Source organism: Mustela erminea, chromosome 2, assembly GCF_009829155.1.
Source record: "Mustela erminea isolate mMusErm1 chromosome 2, mMusErm1.Pri, whole genome shotgun sequence".
NCBI lineage: Eukaryota > Metazoa > Chordata > Mammalia > Carnivora > Mustelidae > Mustela > Mustela erminea.
In genome coordinates, this window is record NC_045615.1 from 64895240 (window position 1) to 64913678 (window position 18439).

Genomic DNA, 18439 nt, shown 5'->3' on the forward strand with positions numbered 1-18439 from the left:
CTAACCCCACCAAAACCCTCATTTCAGACTCCCAGCCTCCAGAACTGTAAGAGAGTAAATCTCTGCTGTTTGAAGCCACCACGTTGTTTGAAATAACTTGTTACAGTAGCCCTGGGAAACTAGGAGACCAACCAATCTAAAAATATAAAAGAAAGTTGATCTGAAATAAAAATCTGAGAAAAAACAAACTGCATTCCAGGAAAATGGCAAACCACTCAATAGCATGACAGGTCCTGGTTAAGCTATTGAACTGCAACAAAAAGAAATCTTTACTTCCGTTTCCAACACTACTGTCCAAAAAAAAAAAAAAAAACGAAAAAAACAAAGGCTATAGAAAATCTGACAACATAATTAACAAGCTTGATCTAATAAACATTACAAAATATTATACTCATCAGGGATTAGATGTTCTTGTCAAATATATATGAAAACTGATTATCTATGAGATCATAAAACAAGCACTATGTCTGATGAACAGTATTTATAAGCATCGCTAAGTGATAAGATCAATGGAAAAAGCCATGTTCAAGAAAAGGATTATCCAATTTTTCTAAAGATTGATTTTCCCCCAAACTGACCTCTAGATACAATGTAATCTCAAACTAAATCCCTACCAGATTTTGGAGGAACTGGTTAAACCAATTACAAAATTTATACAATAAAGCAAAGAGCAAAAAGAAAGAAAGTCAAGATATTACTGATGAAGAATATGTTAAAAGGACTTACTTCACTGGATTTGATGACTTATAAGTATATAGTAAAAAGGCAATGTGGTAATAATAGAGGAACAGACCAACAGGAAAGATCAGAGAGCCCAGAAACAAATTCACACATAAGTGGATATGTGACATATGACAGTTGGCATTGCAGGAAAAAAAGGATGCCCTTATCAATATATGTTCTTGAGGCAAAGAATTATCCACATGGAAAAAAAAACAAAATAGATCCCTCCCTCACTTGCACACAAATATCAACCACAGATGGATAACGGGCCTAAACGAGAAAGGCAAAACTAAAATATAGGAAAAGAGATAATTTTTCAGGGATCCAGATGAAAATAGGAAAGTTTCTAAAAACCAAAAAAAAAAAAAAAAAATCAAATGAGTCTCACACTTCTTGACATCATTTAATACTGGAAGACAATGGAATAATATTTTAAGAATTACAAGACAAAAAAAAAAAAAAAGTTGAACCAAATATCTATTTGACCCAGTCAAATGGTCGTAAACAACAGGCATTCTCAAACATAAAAACTCAGAATCAGAAATTCAGAATCCAGTGAACACTATCTTTCAAAAACCACTTAATGATGAAATACGAACACTTAAAACTGGACTCAGAAAAAGAGCTCATGACTGGGCATACCATAATCAAAGAACTGATAGTGAGTTGATGGATACAGAATCAATTTACTTATAGTACTCAAAAACAAACAATTACAAAAATTTAAGATGAAGAATTAGGAAAAAGTAAGAATCTAAGTATTACGAACCTGGACAATGGAAAAATAATTTACCAACAATCTAGATGTCAGAATGAGAAGAATGTGAGGATGGTGTCTTCCTTCACATAGAAACGGATTTGTCTACAATTGAAGCATGTAATTAAACACACACACACACACACGAAACAAGAACGTTGCTTTTCACCAATCAGAAAATATTTTAAGTATTGGTAATATCCACGTTGATGAAGACACTGGGAAATGGAACTCCTCCCACACTTTTGGTAGGAGAGTAAATAGATATAAAATTTTGGTGGTTTATTTGGCAACATGCATCAAAATTTTAAGTATGATTCTAGAAGTACCAAAATCTAGATCAATTAACCCACTCAGCAGGTGGGCCTAAAGGGAGACTCTGGGAGAACCAGTGCGAGAAACAATCTGAGACCAATGCGAGAACCAATCAGAGGCCAAACCAAAAGGTGAATGACAGAAACGGATGAGAAATTCTTTATCACTCATTGTTCCTCTTCATATGGTTTACATCATCATCTTCTTGAAGGCAGAATCTAGGTCTTGTTTGCATGCAAAAAGCTTATAGAATGTAATGTAGTTATCAACTAGAAAGTAATTCTGTGTGCATTAAAAAAAGATTTATTTACTTTAGAGAGAGAGAGAGCACATGCATGAGCTTGTGAGGCTGAAGCAGACTCCACATTGAGCGTGGAGCTCTATGCAGTGCTCAATCTCGTGATACTGAGATCATGAACTGAGAAGAAACCAAGAATCAGACACTTAACCAACTGCACCACCCAGGTGTCCCCTAGAAAGTAATTTTAAGATGCATTCTGGTTTTCCCCTTTTTTTCAACAAGAATTCCATAAAGAACAAAGGGAATTATTAAAATGTTATAATCCAGCAACGTTGTTAGTTACATATGGTGATGTTCCAGATACAAGGACAGCTCAAAATCTAAATAAATATGCTTCATCCCGGTTCAAGGCTGTCTATAAACACCACTTTTTTTTTAAGATTTTATTTATTTATTTGACACAGAGAGAGAGTACAAGCAGGGAGAGCAGCAGGGAGAAGGAGAAGTAGGGAGCCCAGTGAGCAGGGAGCCCAGTGTGGGGCTCGATCCCAGGACCCTGAGATCCTGAGATCCTGAACTAAGCTGAAGGCAGACACTTCACTGAGTAACGCCACCTGGGCGCCCCTTTAAACACTGCTTTTGAAATTAGCTGGTTTATCTCTCTTGACTGTACCTGTTAGCCAAACTGTGCAACCACGAAAACCACCTCTGGTCCCCACGACCTGACCTCTCTTGTTCCTGCTGACATGATGAGCTTGATAGGTGACATTAGTTGCTCTCTGCATCCCCTGGAAAAAAGAAACAAAATTCAGATTCAACTGAGTCCTTTAAAAAGAAAACACATATTCCTTGCTGTCACTATTCTATATAACATGCCAAAAGCAAGGAGAAAGATTAAAACTAACAGCTTTCTTTTCTTTATAGTACATAGCATGGCCTTTGGTGCCTTACATACACCAGTGAAATTAACCCTAGAACCACCGAGGAACACAAAGACTCTTACTACTGTGGCTTTACAAATGAAGATGTTAAACCTGAGAAAAGTTAAACAGGTTGCCCAAGTTCCCAGAACACCAGGGAGTGGTGGACTCCAGAGCCCAGTCTTCCACTCAATCGTTCATTCAGCCAGTATTTACTGAGGCCCTACCAGTATACCAAGTGAACTCAACAGGGTCCTTACCCTCACTGAGCTTGCATTCCACTGCAGGAGACAAAGCAGAGCAATTTATTGTAATATCAGAGTGACAAGTGCATTCAGAAAATAAAACAGGGTAAGACTGGAAAGAGGGATTAGGGATGGGTGCCTCTTTACACAGAAGGACGAACAAACGCCGCTGAGAAGGAAGCATCTAAGGAGACTCCTGAACGAGGTGTGGAAGGTCTGTGGGTAACATGAAATGCATGATGGAAAAAGTAGACACACTGCTTATTTGTGGTTATTCCACAAAAAAAGTGGAATGCAATTTTTCTTCCAATATTTTCTTCTTAAACAAAAACAGCATAAATTTACACAGACCTCAAAGAATCCAAATAGCCATTTCTCCAAAGAAAAAATACAAATGACAAAACAGGCAGTTTAAAAGATGTTCAGGGACGCTTGGGTGGCTCAGTCAGTTGAGAATATGACTCCTGATTTCAGCTCAGGTCATGATCTCAGGGCTGTGAGACTGAGCCCCACATCAGGCTCCACACTGGGCTTGGAGCCTGCTTGAGATTCTCTATTCTCTGCCCCACACTCTCTTTCTCAAATGAAAAAAAAAAAAAAAATCAGGATCATTAGCCATTACAAAAATGCACATCAAATCAAAAGCACAAGGAGACAGACACCTCTATAACCCACTAGAATGGATATAATCAAAAAGACTGTAACAAGTGCTGGTGAGACTCTACTGAGAATTTAGAATCCTCAGACATTTGCTGGTGAAAATGTAAAATAGTATAGCCACTTTGGAAAACAGCAGTTTTACAAAATGTTAAAATATAGTTACTATATGAACAAATAATTAAACTCATAGATCTACACCCACAAGAAAGGAAAACATATCCATGCAAAACATATATATCTAAGTTCATAGCAGCATCATTCATAAAAGCCAGAAAGTGGAAAAACCCAATTGTCCACTGGCTGAAAATTAGATAAACTATTTGAAAATTTATGTATCCATTCAATGGAATGTTACCTGGCAGTAAAAAGGAATAAAGTACTCAAACACGTTACAATTTAGGTAAACCTCAAAAACATTAAGCTAAGTGAAAGGAACCAGTCACAAAGATCACATATGGTATAATTCTATTTATCTGAAATGTCCAAAACAGGAAAATCTATAGAGAGAGAAAGTAGATTAGTGACTGAGTGATTGTCTCAGGCTGGGAGATGGAGGGGGGCGGGGAGCCTGGGGGAGTAACTGCTAATGGGTACAGGATCTTTTTGGAGGTGATAAAAATGCTCTAAAATCGTCTGTGATGACAGTTGCACAACTCTATAAATATACTAAAAACCATTTAACCGCACACTTTAAGCAGATGAATTGAATGATATGCAAATTATATCTCAATAAAGCTGTTTTCTACCCAAAACAAACAAACAAAAAAAGAATTACAGAGTCTCTATTTCTCTTCCTATGGAGCAAAAACATAATTCAGGTTCTTCTTCTTCTTTTGTATTTTATTTATTTATTTATTTATTGAGAGAACGTGTGCACATGCACATGGCAGGGAGGAACAAAGGGAAAGAGAATCTCCAGCAGACTCCCAGCTGAGCACCAAGCCCCAGGCAGGGCTCCATCCACAACCCCGAGATTATGACCTGAGCCGAAATCAAGAGTCCAACGCCTGACTGAGACACCCAGGCGCACCTAATTTAGGTTCTTTTTACCAGCTTGTCTTTTATTTTATTATTATTAACATAAATGCATTATTTGTTTCAGAGGTACAGATCTGTGATTCGTCAGTCTTACATAAGTCACAGCACTCCCCATAGCACATACCCTCCCCAATGTCCATCACCCAGCCACCCCATCCCTCCCACCCATCTCCCCTCCAGCAACCCTCAGTTTGTTTCCTGAGATTAAGAGTCTCTTATTGTCTCCCTCCCAGTCCCATCTTGTTTCATTTTTACCCTCCCTACCCTCCACAATCTCCCGCCCTGCCTCTCAAATTCCTCATATCAGAAAGATCATATGATAATTTTCTTTCTCTGATTGACTTATTTTGCTTAGTGTAATAGCCTCTAGTTCCAACCACATCATGGCAAATGGCAAGATTTCATTTCTTTTGATGGCTGCATAGTATTCCATTACACACACACACACACACACACATATATCACATCTTCTTCATCCATTCATCTGTTGATGGATATCTAGGTGGTTCTTTCCATAGTTTGACTATTGTGGACATTGCTGCTATAAACATTCGGGTGCATGTGCCCCTTCCAACCACTACATTTGTAGCTTTAGGGTAAATACCCAATAGTTAGAAGCATGTATTTATAAAATAGGTATGTGACAGCATTTTTTGATAGGGTGTTTGTATTTGATACTGCTTATAGCTCTTACTTTTCCAGACAGTTTTACTCAACACTCATTCAACTATTTACTGAATGCATACCACATGCTTGACATTCTTCTAGCTGCTGATGAAACAACAGTAAACAGTACCAATAAAAATCACTGTCTTCAGGGAACTTATCTAATCCTCACTTATCTAGTCTCTAGTGCAGTGATTCTCAAGATGTGGCCCCTGAGAAAGCAGCTTCTCCTGTGAACTATTAGAAATGTCAGGTCCTGGGGTGCCTGGGTGGCTCAGTGGGTTAAAGCCTCTGCCTTTGGCTCAGGTCATGATCCCAGGGTCCTGGGATGGAGCCCCGCATGGGACTCTCTGCCCAGCAGGGGGCCTGTTTCTTCTTCTCTCTCTGCCTACTTGTGATCTCTGTCTGTCAAATAAATAAATAAAATCTTTAAAAAAAGAAAGAAAGAAAGAAAGAAATAAAGAAAGAAAGAAAAGAAATGAAATGTCAGGTCCTGCCCCAAGGCCAAGGGAATCCAAAACTCTGGGGTAGGGCCCAACAATCTGTATTTTAAAGACCTCCAATCGATTAGGATGCAAGCTAGAGTTTGAAAGCCCTGGACTAATGAAAGGGGCCGAGGATAAATAAATTATATAAGTTAGGCAGGAACAAATACTGAAAAGAAAAAAGTAAACAAAGCAAAATTGTGAAAAAATTTCAGAGAAGTGACATTTCGACAGGGTGGCCAGCCAAGGCTTCAGCAATACGAGGACACTTAAGACTTGTGATGACTTCTGGGGTTAGCGCCTCCAGAGAGAGTGCAGAGTGAGCACAAGGGACCAGGGAAGTCTAGGATGGTGGACATGCAGTCCGAATGACTCACGTGAAGCCAACAATCATCAATTCAAAGCAACACCAGTCACCAGGTCCTGTGTTCCACAGCCACTTCAGGGACACAGAAGGAAGGAAAAACAACCCGGGTGGATCCAACCAGAGCTGTAGTTTGGCGGGGCGGGGTGGGGGGGGTGTCTTCAAAACGGGGAATAAACAGCCTTGCAACTACAGAAGCAGGAACCATGGTTTTTTGTGGGTTGGGGGGGGGGGGCGGGGAAGGGCTGCTTTAAAAGTATGAATTTGTAAAGGAATATATTTCTGTCCAGATCAACTTTTAGATGGTAGTCCTTTCTAAAAATGGTCTCTGCCTGAGGTGCCGGATCTCTTCTCCCACCTCCCCCTCCACGATCCTCCTAGCGTATAAGACAAAGCATCTCTCTACCTTTCTGAGTCCTACTATCACTCATTGCAGAAAACCCTTTGTGGCCAAAGGGACAATCTGACAATTCTTTTAACAGGCACACCACAAAAACTGCACCCCTCCCCCACTAATCATCTCATGAACAAACGCATTTCCAATAAAATTATACTCTACGTGTTCAATCATCACTTTTAAAAAATTATAATATGGATCTCCCTACCTATTTCTTTTCAATGAACTAATGAAGCAAACATTATTTTCCAGCTCTACATTTCCAAGATCTTAAACAAAAACAAGGTTCCACACGTGGAAGTCTTCATCTCTTGGGAATCAGTGACACCTCTTCCCATCAGTCACTAGGTTCAGCTTTCAGCCCAGCTGCCTGGGGAGAAGGGAGCAGAGCCTGAGGGAGGGGGTTGAAGGGGTGGTTTCAGGAAGGTGCTTGGTGAGTTAGCTGCCTACACTGGCAGAACCTGTTTGACTGGGGTCATTTTGCTTTGGGGTTTATTCCAAGTTATTCTGCTTTAGGGCAAGAAGAAACATGTACTGGATGAATTTTAATTCATTCTGGCCCTGTAAAATATCTCTTGTTTTTCTTTTTAAATTGAGTAGAATGTCAAAATTACCTGAGAAGCTATCAACAATGGAGGATGTGATCTGGAGAAAATAAAGATAAGCAGAGGCTGTCTATTTTAACCATGAGAAAAGAATGCTACCTCAGGGTTCCTTGCTCCAACCTTTAAAAAAACTTCTGGCAGCAGATATGGCAGTCTAAGGAGGCTTAATGCCTATGTGTGCTTGACATTTTTCATATTAAAAAACACTCTTAGAAAAGATTTGTCACAATCCCCCACCTCCCAGTTTCAAAATGTAAATCAAAGTGCATTTTTTTAAAAACTACTGGAATGGCAAGGTGGTGGCATTATGCCTGAATTTTACCAAGGCTCTAAAGGCCACTTCCAACAGAAAAACTCTTTTAATCCCCCTTCCCTTCTTTTCCACGCATGCTAGCCAAATCCTTCCTAGAATTCCACCAGAAGAAAGGACATCAGTGAGTCACTAAGGCCAAGTGAGTGATTCTATATTCCTACTCTCTGTCGTCAGTGGCCGAGCTTCTCTCCACAAGACGGAGAAATCAGGCTTACAAATTTCTTTAAGAGGCTGCGAGGTTTGTAGAAACATTTATGTGGCTTGGTACATACACTCAGCAGTCCCTGTAATACTTACTGCCCATATAATTTGTTCTTTAGGGACTGTTTTATACTTTCAGCTGCCTTTCTATGTATATACAGTTGGACTTTTTTGAGAGGGTAGGTCAAGCACATGAGTTAACAGTTCTATTTTCTGCAGTGCCCAACCTCTTTCCATGTGCCTAGTCAGTGCTAGTTAGATCTGAGGCATTTATTTTAAAGCATGATTTGTTTTCTCTGTATAACTTAAAAATGAAATGCTGACTGACATTCAGAAATCTTTAGTCTAGCAGAAGTGGGATAATTCTTTCCAAGAGAATTTACTCACTTTGTCCACTTGGGGCTAAACAACCATCAGTCCTGTTTCTTCTAGGCTAACATCACAAGGCCTCTGATATTTGTGGAGCGCATTTTCTACACATTCTACAAATGTCTGCCATGATGTACACAAGTGGCCCTGGGTACCTTTTCTGACCCACCTTAATTTCCACATGGGCGGTTTTATTATTTTATCCACTTCCCTATGGGAGAAATTAACTTTTTCTATGATGTCATTTAAAGAACTGTATGCTTTGTGAGTTTCCTATGATCTGATGAAAAACTGCCTTTTTAAGTGAAATCTGTAAAAGCACAGAGCATAGGCCAAATATCAAGAGTAATTCTGGACTCCACATCCATCAGCCACCCCACCACCCTCCTTAAACTGACTGCTATAACAGTGTGGTCCCCAAAGAGAATCTCTGAAATGATAACAGGAATGTTTCTTTTATGTTTCAAGACGTACTATGGAGAGAAGGCAGAGTATCACGTGAATACACTGGAGAGATGGTAGAGTACACACAAGGAGAAGCCTTTACTTCACAGAGTTACCGATCGCATCGTGCAGTTACTGACCACTGAAGTTAATCTTCTGAATATTAACAAGCCAAAGTCAAACAGCAAAAGTTTAGATCATACATTCCTGAAGACTGAGAAAATTTGAAAATGCTACGCTTAAAACCTTGCTATGGCGAAACATGTCGCACAGCAGACACTAGGATGTTTCGGTCAGGAAGTGAATCTCAGTGTCCACCCCAGACCTTTGGAATCAAACAAAGTTCCTGGTACGCTTACCTGATTGCCGTCAACTATCATGCATGTGCTCTGTACATACATGACAGCTCTCCAACAGGTCTGTTTTAAAGATTAAGTAACATTTAAATATTTAACGGGAAATTTATAATGTTAATACCTTTAATGGGAGGGCCCCTGGATGACCTCCAGGTGGAAAACCCAGCTGTAAGAGATTCCTATAAGTCAGAAATGAATCCAAGATTATTTGGTGATTGATCCCTTCTAGACACTTCTAGACCTTCTAGACATAAATAAAATAAAATAAAATAAAATCATTTCAGAGGAGGAGACAAACTATAAACACGTAAAGAAATCTTTACACCATGACAGACCCCTGTGCCTCCCACCAGAGTAACTACACATAAGAAGGAGCTCAGAAGCTGGGCAGACAAAAATACACTAACGCCTCCCTCAGAAGTTGAAATTAACTACTAAAGCCATAGGAGAGTACACACAAAAACGTGTAAACGAATGTTCACAGCAACATTACCCATAATAGCCAAAGAAGAGAAACAACTCAAATGTCCATCAACTGATGAACAGTTAAAACAAAATGGTATATATCCATAAAATGGAATATTATCCAAACATCGGAAGGAAGGGAGTTTGATAACACACTACAGCATGGATGAACCTTGAAAACATTATGCTAAGTTAAAGAAGCCAGACACAGTAGGCCATAGGTTGTATGATTCCATTTATAGGAAAGTTTGGAATAGGGAAATCCAGAAACAGAAAGTAGATTACTGGTTGTCAGGAGTTACAGAGGAGGGAGGAAGGGGTAGGAAGGGGAATGAATGCTCATGGGTTTGGGATTTCTTCTGGGGGCAATGAAAATGTTCTAAAATTGGATATTGGTGATGGTGATACAACTCCATGAATATAGTGAAAAAACAACGAACTGTACAAACATATAAGAGACTGAGGTAAGGGATGCAAGCATCAAAGAAACTAGAGAGAAGAGACAGAATAATGGCTACATTCACCTAAAAATTAAAAACTGGACTTCTATAAATGTCTAATATTCACATTCACTGGAAGGAGGTTTCCGGTCAGGAAGTGAATCTGAGGCTCCACCCCAGACCTATGGAATCAAACGAAGTTCCTGGCATTTTTATTCAGTTAAAACTCACTTGGTAAAGAACTGTATTCTTAAACGGTATTTCACAGAAATAACTACCACTTAGGTAAATACCAAAAGGAAAAGTTACTCTCTTCACTTAAATTACTTAGGAACTTGCTTTCAAAACGATTCAGGATTGGAGTTTGACTATTGTGTCATTAGTATGTTATAAATAATTGATCTGTCTCAGAACAAAAGATGGTCACTTCCATGCTGGTGGATGAGAAAATGGTATTATCAACTAGATTTTACTTTAAATTACTAAGTTTGCATTTCAGTTGGGCAGGTTTTTTTTCTTCTTCTTACTCAAAGCCAAGGATAAAATAATGTTTCTCAATTTCAGCATTAATGACTTTTAGAACCAGGTAATTATCTGTTGTGGGCACTATCCTGTGTTCTGTGGGATGTCTAGCAGCTTCCCTGGCCTCTATCCAACAGATGCCAGAAGCCCCACAGTGTGTGCGTGCGCACACACATAACAAACATAACTGTCTCCAGACGTCACCAAAAAACCCCCTTAGGAGTGGCAGAATTTTACCTGGTTGAGAACCGTTGAAGTAGAGGACTACCCCTCCAAAGTCAATGTAATAGACCCAGGCAAAGCTCATTTCATAATTCACACTGAGAGCCACAGATCTGCTAAGGGAAGGCGAACACTGTGGTACCCTACCAGAAGTCAGGGCTGCAGAATCGCCCAGAAGCAGGATTCCAAAGAAGCCACTAGCTTGATATTTCCTTCCCCTAAAAGTAAAAATGAATACATAAATACAGAGAGAGTAGAAAAAAGTGTTGGCAGCCATCCCAAAGGTATTATCTAGACCTGCCCTGTTCAACCTTCCGAGACCATGAAAAGGTCCTATACTGCACTGCCCAAAACACTGGTCACTAGATCCACAGGCAATGTGGCGTGTGAAATGGGGTGAATGCAATGAAGGAGAATGCTTTATTTCACTTAATTTTAACTAAATTTAAGTTGCCACACGTGGCTAGCAGCTATCAGGTCAGACAACACAGATCCAGACCTTGCTATCATCCTTGTTATTGGTGTTAGTCAACATAAAGAGTCCATTCTTAGTAGAGGCTTTTCCTCTTTGTTTTTTGTTTCCCTCTTCTTTATGCAATTTTTCCAGCAGCATCTCCCTGACTTCCAGAAGGAAGATCAATACCTACGTCCGACCACAGTCAGACCAATGTTTTGAAGAATGAATATACTGGCCTCTTCCCAGCTTTTCATCAGCTGTGTGTTCCATATCTGCAGGCTCATTTCTTTTTGTTCCACCTCGGTCTTCCCCCAAATCTAGAAAGGGCCACTGCCCTTCTAGGAAAGGCATATAGCACTATAAGGAACAAATGGCTCAAAAAGGTAGAACCGGTAAAAGGAAAAATTACCTTATTCATTCATTTACCTTTCAATTAACTCCTTGCTACAGAAAATGCAACATCCATGAGAGTGGGTAGGATTTTTTTCACCACTGTGTCCCCTAGTACCTAGAACAAAGGCTTGCACAAAGATGATATTAAATATTTGATAAATAAATAATAACAAGAACACCTTAAATACTGCTCATGTGCCAGGTACCACCACTGTGCTTCAAATACACTGACTTATTTAAACCTTATGGCAGCACCAGAAGGGATGTACTATTATCCCCACTATAAGCTCTGTTTTATTATCCACATTTTTACATTTGAGGAGAGGGAGGCTCAGAGGCATTAGGTAATGTACCCATGATCACACAGGTGGTTAATGACAGAACTGTAATTTGAGCCCTACCATGTATGGAGTTCATTCTCTAACTTAAGCTATGCAGAGATATTAATGTTGTATAGGCTTTTCATATCTGAAGCACCAAAGCTTACTCTATACAATACGCCTTATCCCCATCCTGCTGTATGAGCAAAGTGTAGACACAGCACATCTGTAATGAAATCTCACTACATAATCTATGGTAATAGCAGCATGCAACATAATACAAGGGTGCAACAATTCAGCAACATGCAAGAGTGTGTGCACAGAGAAGAGCCATGCCATATGGTAAAGTAGCCCACCGCTCTGAAGATTTTAGTAAGTAATAAAGGCTAACAGGCATCTCAGGCAGAAGGAAAGGGCTTGTGTAAAACCATGATGGAAAGGATGGAAGGGATGTTGAGGCTGGAGATAGGGAGCTATGGAAAATTGGGGAGTGGTGGGAGAAAGGGGAATGATAAGCCAAACTACAGTGAGACTATATGTGCTTCTGAATGTCAGATGACTCTGTGGGCAGGAGGCTCCAACTCCATCATGAGGCAGGTCCAAGCAAGTAATTCAAGCCAACATGATTTTACCAAGTGGGTAAAGAAACTTGGGCCTGAACTGAGTGCCCCACATTTCCCTCAGCCCAGCTAACACACTCCTCCCAAGGGCAGATAAAAGCTGATCCCATTGGAGAAAGGCTCTATCAGATGGAGAATGATATTCATTACATCCAGTGCTTTGTTGGACTGAGCTAAGAGGAAGCTAATGGAGCAAGTTCACTCCTGATTTCTCTTTCCCATTCTTGTAGACATATGGAGACACCTTCCTGTAATACTAATTAACATTCCCAATCCTGTAACATGACATTTTCCCATGTCTTTGTCTATCTCTCCTGAATCCACTGCTTTTACCTGCTCTTTCACAGGAGATACTACGCAAAGCTTAGGACTTACTCTCTTTTTTCACTGTATTCTCTAACTCAAATTTAACAATTAAATCTTTATTTCCAACCTTAACCCAATTCAGTCCCTACCGTTGTGTTGTCCACATGTTCCTACTGAGTATTTGAAAAGAGGCTGGTCAGAACTGAGATGTGCACATGTAAAATATACATGTAAGTGAAATATCTTAGTAATTTTATATTGATTATGGTAGAATTGAAGTTACATTTATATTGAAATGACTGTTTTAGATATGGTGGGGTAAATAAAATACATTATTAACATTTATTTCAACCTGTTTCTTCTCACTTTCTGTAATGGGCCCTCTAAAATTTTAAAGATTTTTTTTTTTTTTAATTTATCTGACAGAGATCACAAGTAGGCAGAGAGGCAAGCAGAGAGAGAGGAGGAAGCAGGCTCCCTGCAGAGCAGAGAGCCCGATGTGGGGCTCGATCCCAGGACCCTGGGATCACCACCCGAGCCGAAGGCAGAGGCTCAACCCACTGAGCCACCCAGGTGCCCCAAAATTTTAAACTATATATGTGGCTCACATTATATTTCTACTGGAAAGCATATCTACTAAAGCTGTCCCTCACACTCAGCAAGCTGAAAACTGGATCCACCACTAACAAATTCTACGACCTCTCTGTGCCTCAGTTTCTTCATCTGTAATGTAGAAATACTACTTGTAATGAAGAGGGTAACTGCAAATAAATAAATAAATAAATAAATAAGAACCAGACATAATGCTTACTGTATGCCAGACACTGTTCTAAGCGTTTTTCTTATATTAGTGCCTTTCAATCTTCACAACACCCCAGTAAGACTAGCATTTCCATGTTATAGAGATAAAGATACAGATACAGATACAGAGAAAGTAAGAGACTAGCCAAAGATCACATGATTAGTAAATAGTGGAGCCCAGATCTGAGCCCAGGCAGCTTTAAAGGACTATCTCTCATGACACCCACTTCAGAAATGCTGCAAAAACTCAGTAAGTTAATTTAGGTAAAACATTTCAGGCAGTATCAGGTACCCAGTAACTCTCCTTCAGTGTTTAACTATTATCACCATTACTCCAGCCCCCAACTCACTTCCCCATTTCCCAGCATGTCACCACCCTTCTCCCCATTTCCCAGGACTAAAACCTCAGGATCAACTTTTAACCAGCCTCTCTCTTTCATCCCCTAATTCTAGTTAGCTCCTTCTTACTCTTCTTTGAGTGTTTTTAACGCACCTATTCTACTATTCCCCCCACCACCTTAGTCTGGCTCTTTGTACCCTCACACTTGAATTCATACCAAGAAAAACTTAAATAGTGCTCATGCACTAGGCATGCTTCAAATCTATTAACTCATTAAAACCTCACTATAACCCTGTCTGTTCTCCAGGGCTTCCACATCTGGGCTCTAGCAGTATTTAATTTCCTCAGCAGCCCAGGCTTCCTAGAAATCCAATTTCATCATGTGATGGATACTTAAAACTGTATGGATATGTTCTTTACACTAGTGTCTATCAGCTGACTTAAGTATGTGAAAGGGAAATATGAGGGATGTTCTCTATTGGGGCAAAAAAAGACTTCTAAGGCCCATAAAATTAAAAATTCTAGCCTCCTCTAAAATTTCCCACAGAATCAAGTCTTAACTCAGCAAAGCCCCACCTTACCCATTCAAACGTCACTCCAATCCTCAATAAAAATTCTCCAGAGTTGGGACAACTGGGTGACTCAGTCAGTTAAGTGTTCAACTATTGGTTTAGGCCAAGGTCATGATCTCAGGGTCAGGAGAGGAAGCCCCAAGATGGGTGGCATGCTCAGGAAGTCTGCTTAAAGATTCTCTCCCTCTGCCCCTCCCCCAACACACACTCCCTAGACCTCTGCCCCTCTCTCAAATAAATAAATATACGTATTTTTTTAAGATTTTATTTATTTATCTGACAGACAGAGATCACAAGTAGGCAGAGAGGCAGGCAGAGAGAGGGGGGAAGCAGGCTCCCCACCTAGCAGAACCCCATGCGGGGCTCAATGCCAAGACCCTGGGACCATGAGCCGAAGGCAGAAGACTTAACCCACCAAGCCATGCAGGCGCCCCAAATAAAAATATTTTTTTTAAAAATTCCCCAGAGTAAACAGGTTTCTTCAATGTTCCTGGAGTAAAAATAATATTAATTCTTATTCCTAGCCCTTATTTATTCAGTGCCCCTCTGACTCACAAATCTGAGTACATTTCACCTCCATAAACCCTCCCCAAACACCCAGGATAAACTAATCTCTGCTCTAAATTTCAATAAAACATGTCTTACACCACTCACTGTGGTCAGATATATTCATCACCTGGCAAATGCCACTTACAAGCCCAACCAGGCCATGAGCAACTGGAAGGTAAGCATGGAGTCCCTCATATTTCATCTTCTCCATGAGCAGCACAGGTCTCTACAAAGAACACACACCTATTCGGCAAAAGTTAATAAATAATGGATGGTGTAACTAAAATTATCTGTAAATACCTTAATTTAGTCAACCTTATTTCCCTAACTAAGAAGTACTTCAAGGTACAGGAGCAATACTAAATTACTTACATCGATTTCATCGAAACTTCAAATTCATTATTTTGTTTACTCCTCGAAACAGCCCAGTGAAATGCACACTATTACATCCTTGTTAAGTCGGCTGAAATTCAGAGATAGACGGTTTTCCCTTAGAGCACTCAGCTACCAAATGACAAAGCTGGGACCAAAGACCATGCCAGTAGCCCAATGCTCATTCCAGTGTTGTAATTCACCTTTATCTCCTTTCCCTGCTTATCATGTTAATGTTAAAAGGGGAAAGGAATCAGATGAGAATCCTTGGTAAGAACAGATATGGTAAATTCACGACTTCAAACGAGTATTTGCCTGAAACGGCTTCTTTTTCTTTGACTCATCAAGGGTAATGATGCAAGTTCGCAAGGCTGCATTTAAAATTAAACCTCGTGAGGGTATCGTACTGTGAAATAAAAACCCATGTAAATTGAAAACCATTTCCTTTCCTGACTCAAAAGTTGGACACTGCCTCCCCCTCCCCCACTGCAATCTGCTCTATACTTACAAAATCTTAAGGCTGTTGATCATCAAATAATTAAGGAAGGAAGCAACCTTCTGAGGGCACAGCACTAGACCATCAAATCCAACCGGCAGTTCTTGCTAAACGTTATAAACCATTAGTCTTCCCATACCTTACTGTCTCCAGAAACCGAGTCCTTAAAACTCCATCATGTTATTTGTTAGACATTCCAATTTAATACCGAGCCACAAAGAACCTCAGTTCAGAGCAGTCTCAACTCATGAATGGCCACATTGTTGGGTACTCTCCCTTCACACTGAAACTCAGAAATGGAAAGACGTGGAGATGGATCCAAACCTGGGCTAAGTGCACCGGCAGAGCCAAGAAAAACCAGAACGCACCAAACGCGCCCGCCTCCGCCTCCGCCTCCTCTACAGACCTTCAGGCCACTTCAAGGGATGCGGGCAGCATCCGCCGTCGGGGGTTTACGCTTCAGCAGCCGACAGCTCACTCTCAAAAGATTATCTTCCAGGTCTCTTCGGAGCCGAGGAGCTGGGGAAGAGGGCATTCTTCGCCCCCAGAAGGTGGGTCGGACCGCACACCGCGCCCAGCCGGAGACCCCCGCCGCGCCAGCCCGTCTGGTACCCCCACCAATCCAGCTGGGAGGCGCCGCGGCCTCGGGTACCATCCCCGAGTCCACGGAGGATGCAGAGGAGGCGGGAGGAAAGCAGCGGCTCCGGAACGAGCTGCAGCCACAGCCTCGCAGAGCCTCCTTCGCTCCGCTGCCCCGACTCACCCAATTCTGCGCATTATTGCTCAGCTTGACTTTCTTGCACAGGCTCCCAGGGACCTCCATACCGCCGAGTGCGCGCGGGTGCCGGGATCCTCACCTCCCCGAGCGTAGCAAGAGGAGAGGCCGGAGGGGGCGGGACGGGAAGGCGGGGCCTCTTCGCGCTGGGGTCGGCGCGCGCTTACGTACGCACGCGCTCGTGCTCGTGCCTCCTGCGTGGCGCGTAGGTCGCGCCTCCGAAATGGGTCTGGAGCTGAGGTATGTAGGGAGGGGCGAACCGGCGGGCGCGAACCTTGGCCAGAGTTGGGGGCGGGGCTTTAGAGCTCGGAGCTCGCGCGACGCTCCTCCCTCTCGATTCTGAGGAAGGGGCGGGGCCTGGGAAGGTAGTCGTGGAAGTTTCTTGGCTTCTCCTCAGCTTCCCCCCTCGTGCTGCGCAGGCGCTGAGTCTGGAAGCGAGTGGCAGGCGCTGGCTGCCCACGGAAGGGCAAAGGAGATACCTGGCTCTCAGCTTTTAGCGTGCTGGGCTCCCTTTCAGCTGATGCTGGTTGGGAGAAGACACTGATGTAGTCTCTTGCCCCTCTAGCTTTTCCTCCTTTAGCTTGGCTGCCGGTCTCCTGTGTGCCCAATTGGTATCCTTGTCACCCTGGTGACATTTAAAAAGGGATTTTACAGCCTCACAAAGAGAAGAAATGATTGACCGAACAGCTCATTCGTCACACGTTCCGCCTAGTGGCTTTAAAATTCTGCTCAGCGGCGCACAACTTCAAAAAACAGTCAATACCCCATCCTTGGTCATCAATAATTAATATCTTGACTGGGATTCTTGGTTATCTGCAAGGTGCCTCCTTCCCACTTGGAGACCGCTCTTCATAGCCGGAGATTTCCGTCCAGTGATTCTCATCCGATAGGCCAAACGGGCTACTATTTACTAGCTTTTCCGGAAATTCTTAAGAGGACTGAAATCCAGGCTTAGGGAAGTCTGCTGGTTACCACAGGGTAGCCCACCCGTACAGGACATTTTCCAGTTCACCTAATTATTACAGGACTAGTTAATAGGAAAATGGGCTGGGATATGGGGGAGCTTCCTCTTCGGGTTCTCGCCCCCATCTCATTACTCTAAGGACTTTTCCACAGCTTTCCCCAGCACGAAAAGAGTTGTCTGAAGCTCTGCTTCTCGTACTCTCCACCTCCCACCCTCCCGTGCCCCTCCACACATACACGATCTTCAATCACAAAGACCTGAAGTTGTTACTTAATAAAAGCTAGGAAATAAGTTCTCTATTTCTCCCACTGTTGCTGTGTTTTATTAGGCCTTGCCAAGATGAATCACAACTAATACCCTTTACTAGGCATCCTCCCACCTGTGCAGCGGCTGCCCACACCCGTCACACACACCGTTCTTGAATTGCTGTCAGAGTACTTCTAAAATGGAAATCTAACTTTGTTTACTTAACCATGTAAAATATCAGTGGTTCCCTATAGCTTTTGCTAGGGGATGTTCCATTTGAAGTCTACATACAGAACTGAATTTCAATATAATTCTCAATTCTGCCAGTAACAGGAATGAACTTGGAAGTTCAAATGAGAACACAGCACCACATTTGGAATGAGCCATTTTTCCAACGAGTTCTACAAAATGATATTTAGAGGGAAATGATATAAAGACAGCACAATCTGGCTTCTAGGTGTGCTTATTGCTTCTCAGTCC

At 41.6% G+C, this 18439-nt stretch overlaps 1 protein-coding gene and 1 long non-coding RNA gene across 2 annotated transcripts in view; one reads left to right on the forward strand and one right to left on the reverse strand.

The window, feature by feature from the left end:
* PAPSS1 (3'-phosphoadenosine 5'-phosphosulfate synthase 1) overlaps positions 1 to 16905 on the reverse strand; it is a 99295-nt gene extending 82390 nt beyond the window's left edge. The window contains exons 1-2 of the mRNA XM_032333085.1: positions 16738 to 16905; positions 2710 to 2824 (exon numbers count right to left, since the gene is read on the reverse strand). Of these exons, the coding sequence (XP_032188976.1) occupies positions 2710 to 2824; positions 16738 to 16797 (175 nt within the window). The 5' untranslated portion in view covers positions 16798 to 16905. The remainder of the gene's footprint in view (positions 1 to 2709; positions 2825 to 16737) is intronic.
* LOC116584572 overlaps positions 16887 to 18439 on the forward strand; it is a 36960-nt gene continuing 35407 nt past the window's right edge. Inside the window, exon 1 of the long non-coding RNA XR_004283238.1 lies at positions 16887 to 16989. This is a non-coding gene — a long non-coding RNA (uncharacterized LOC116584572). The remainder of the gene's footprint in view (positions 16990 to 18439) is intronic.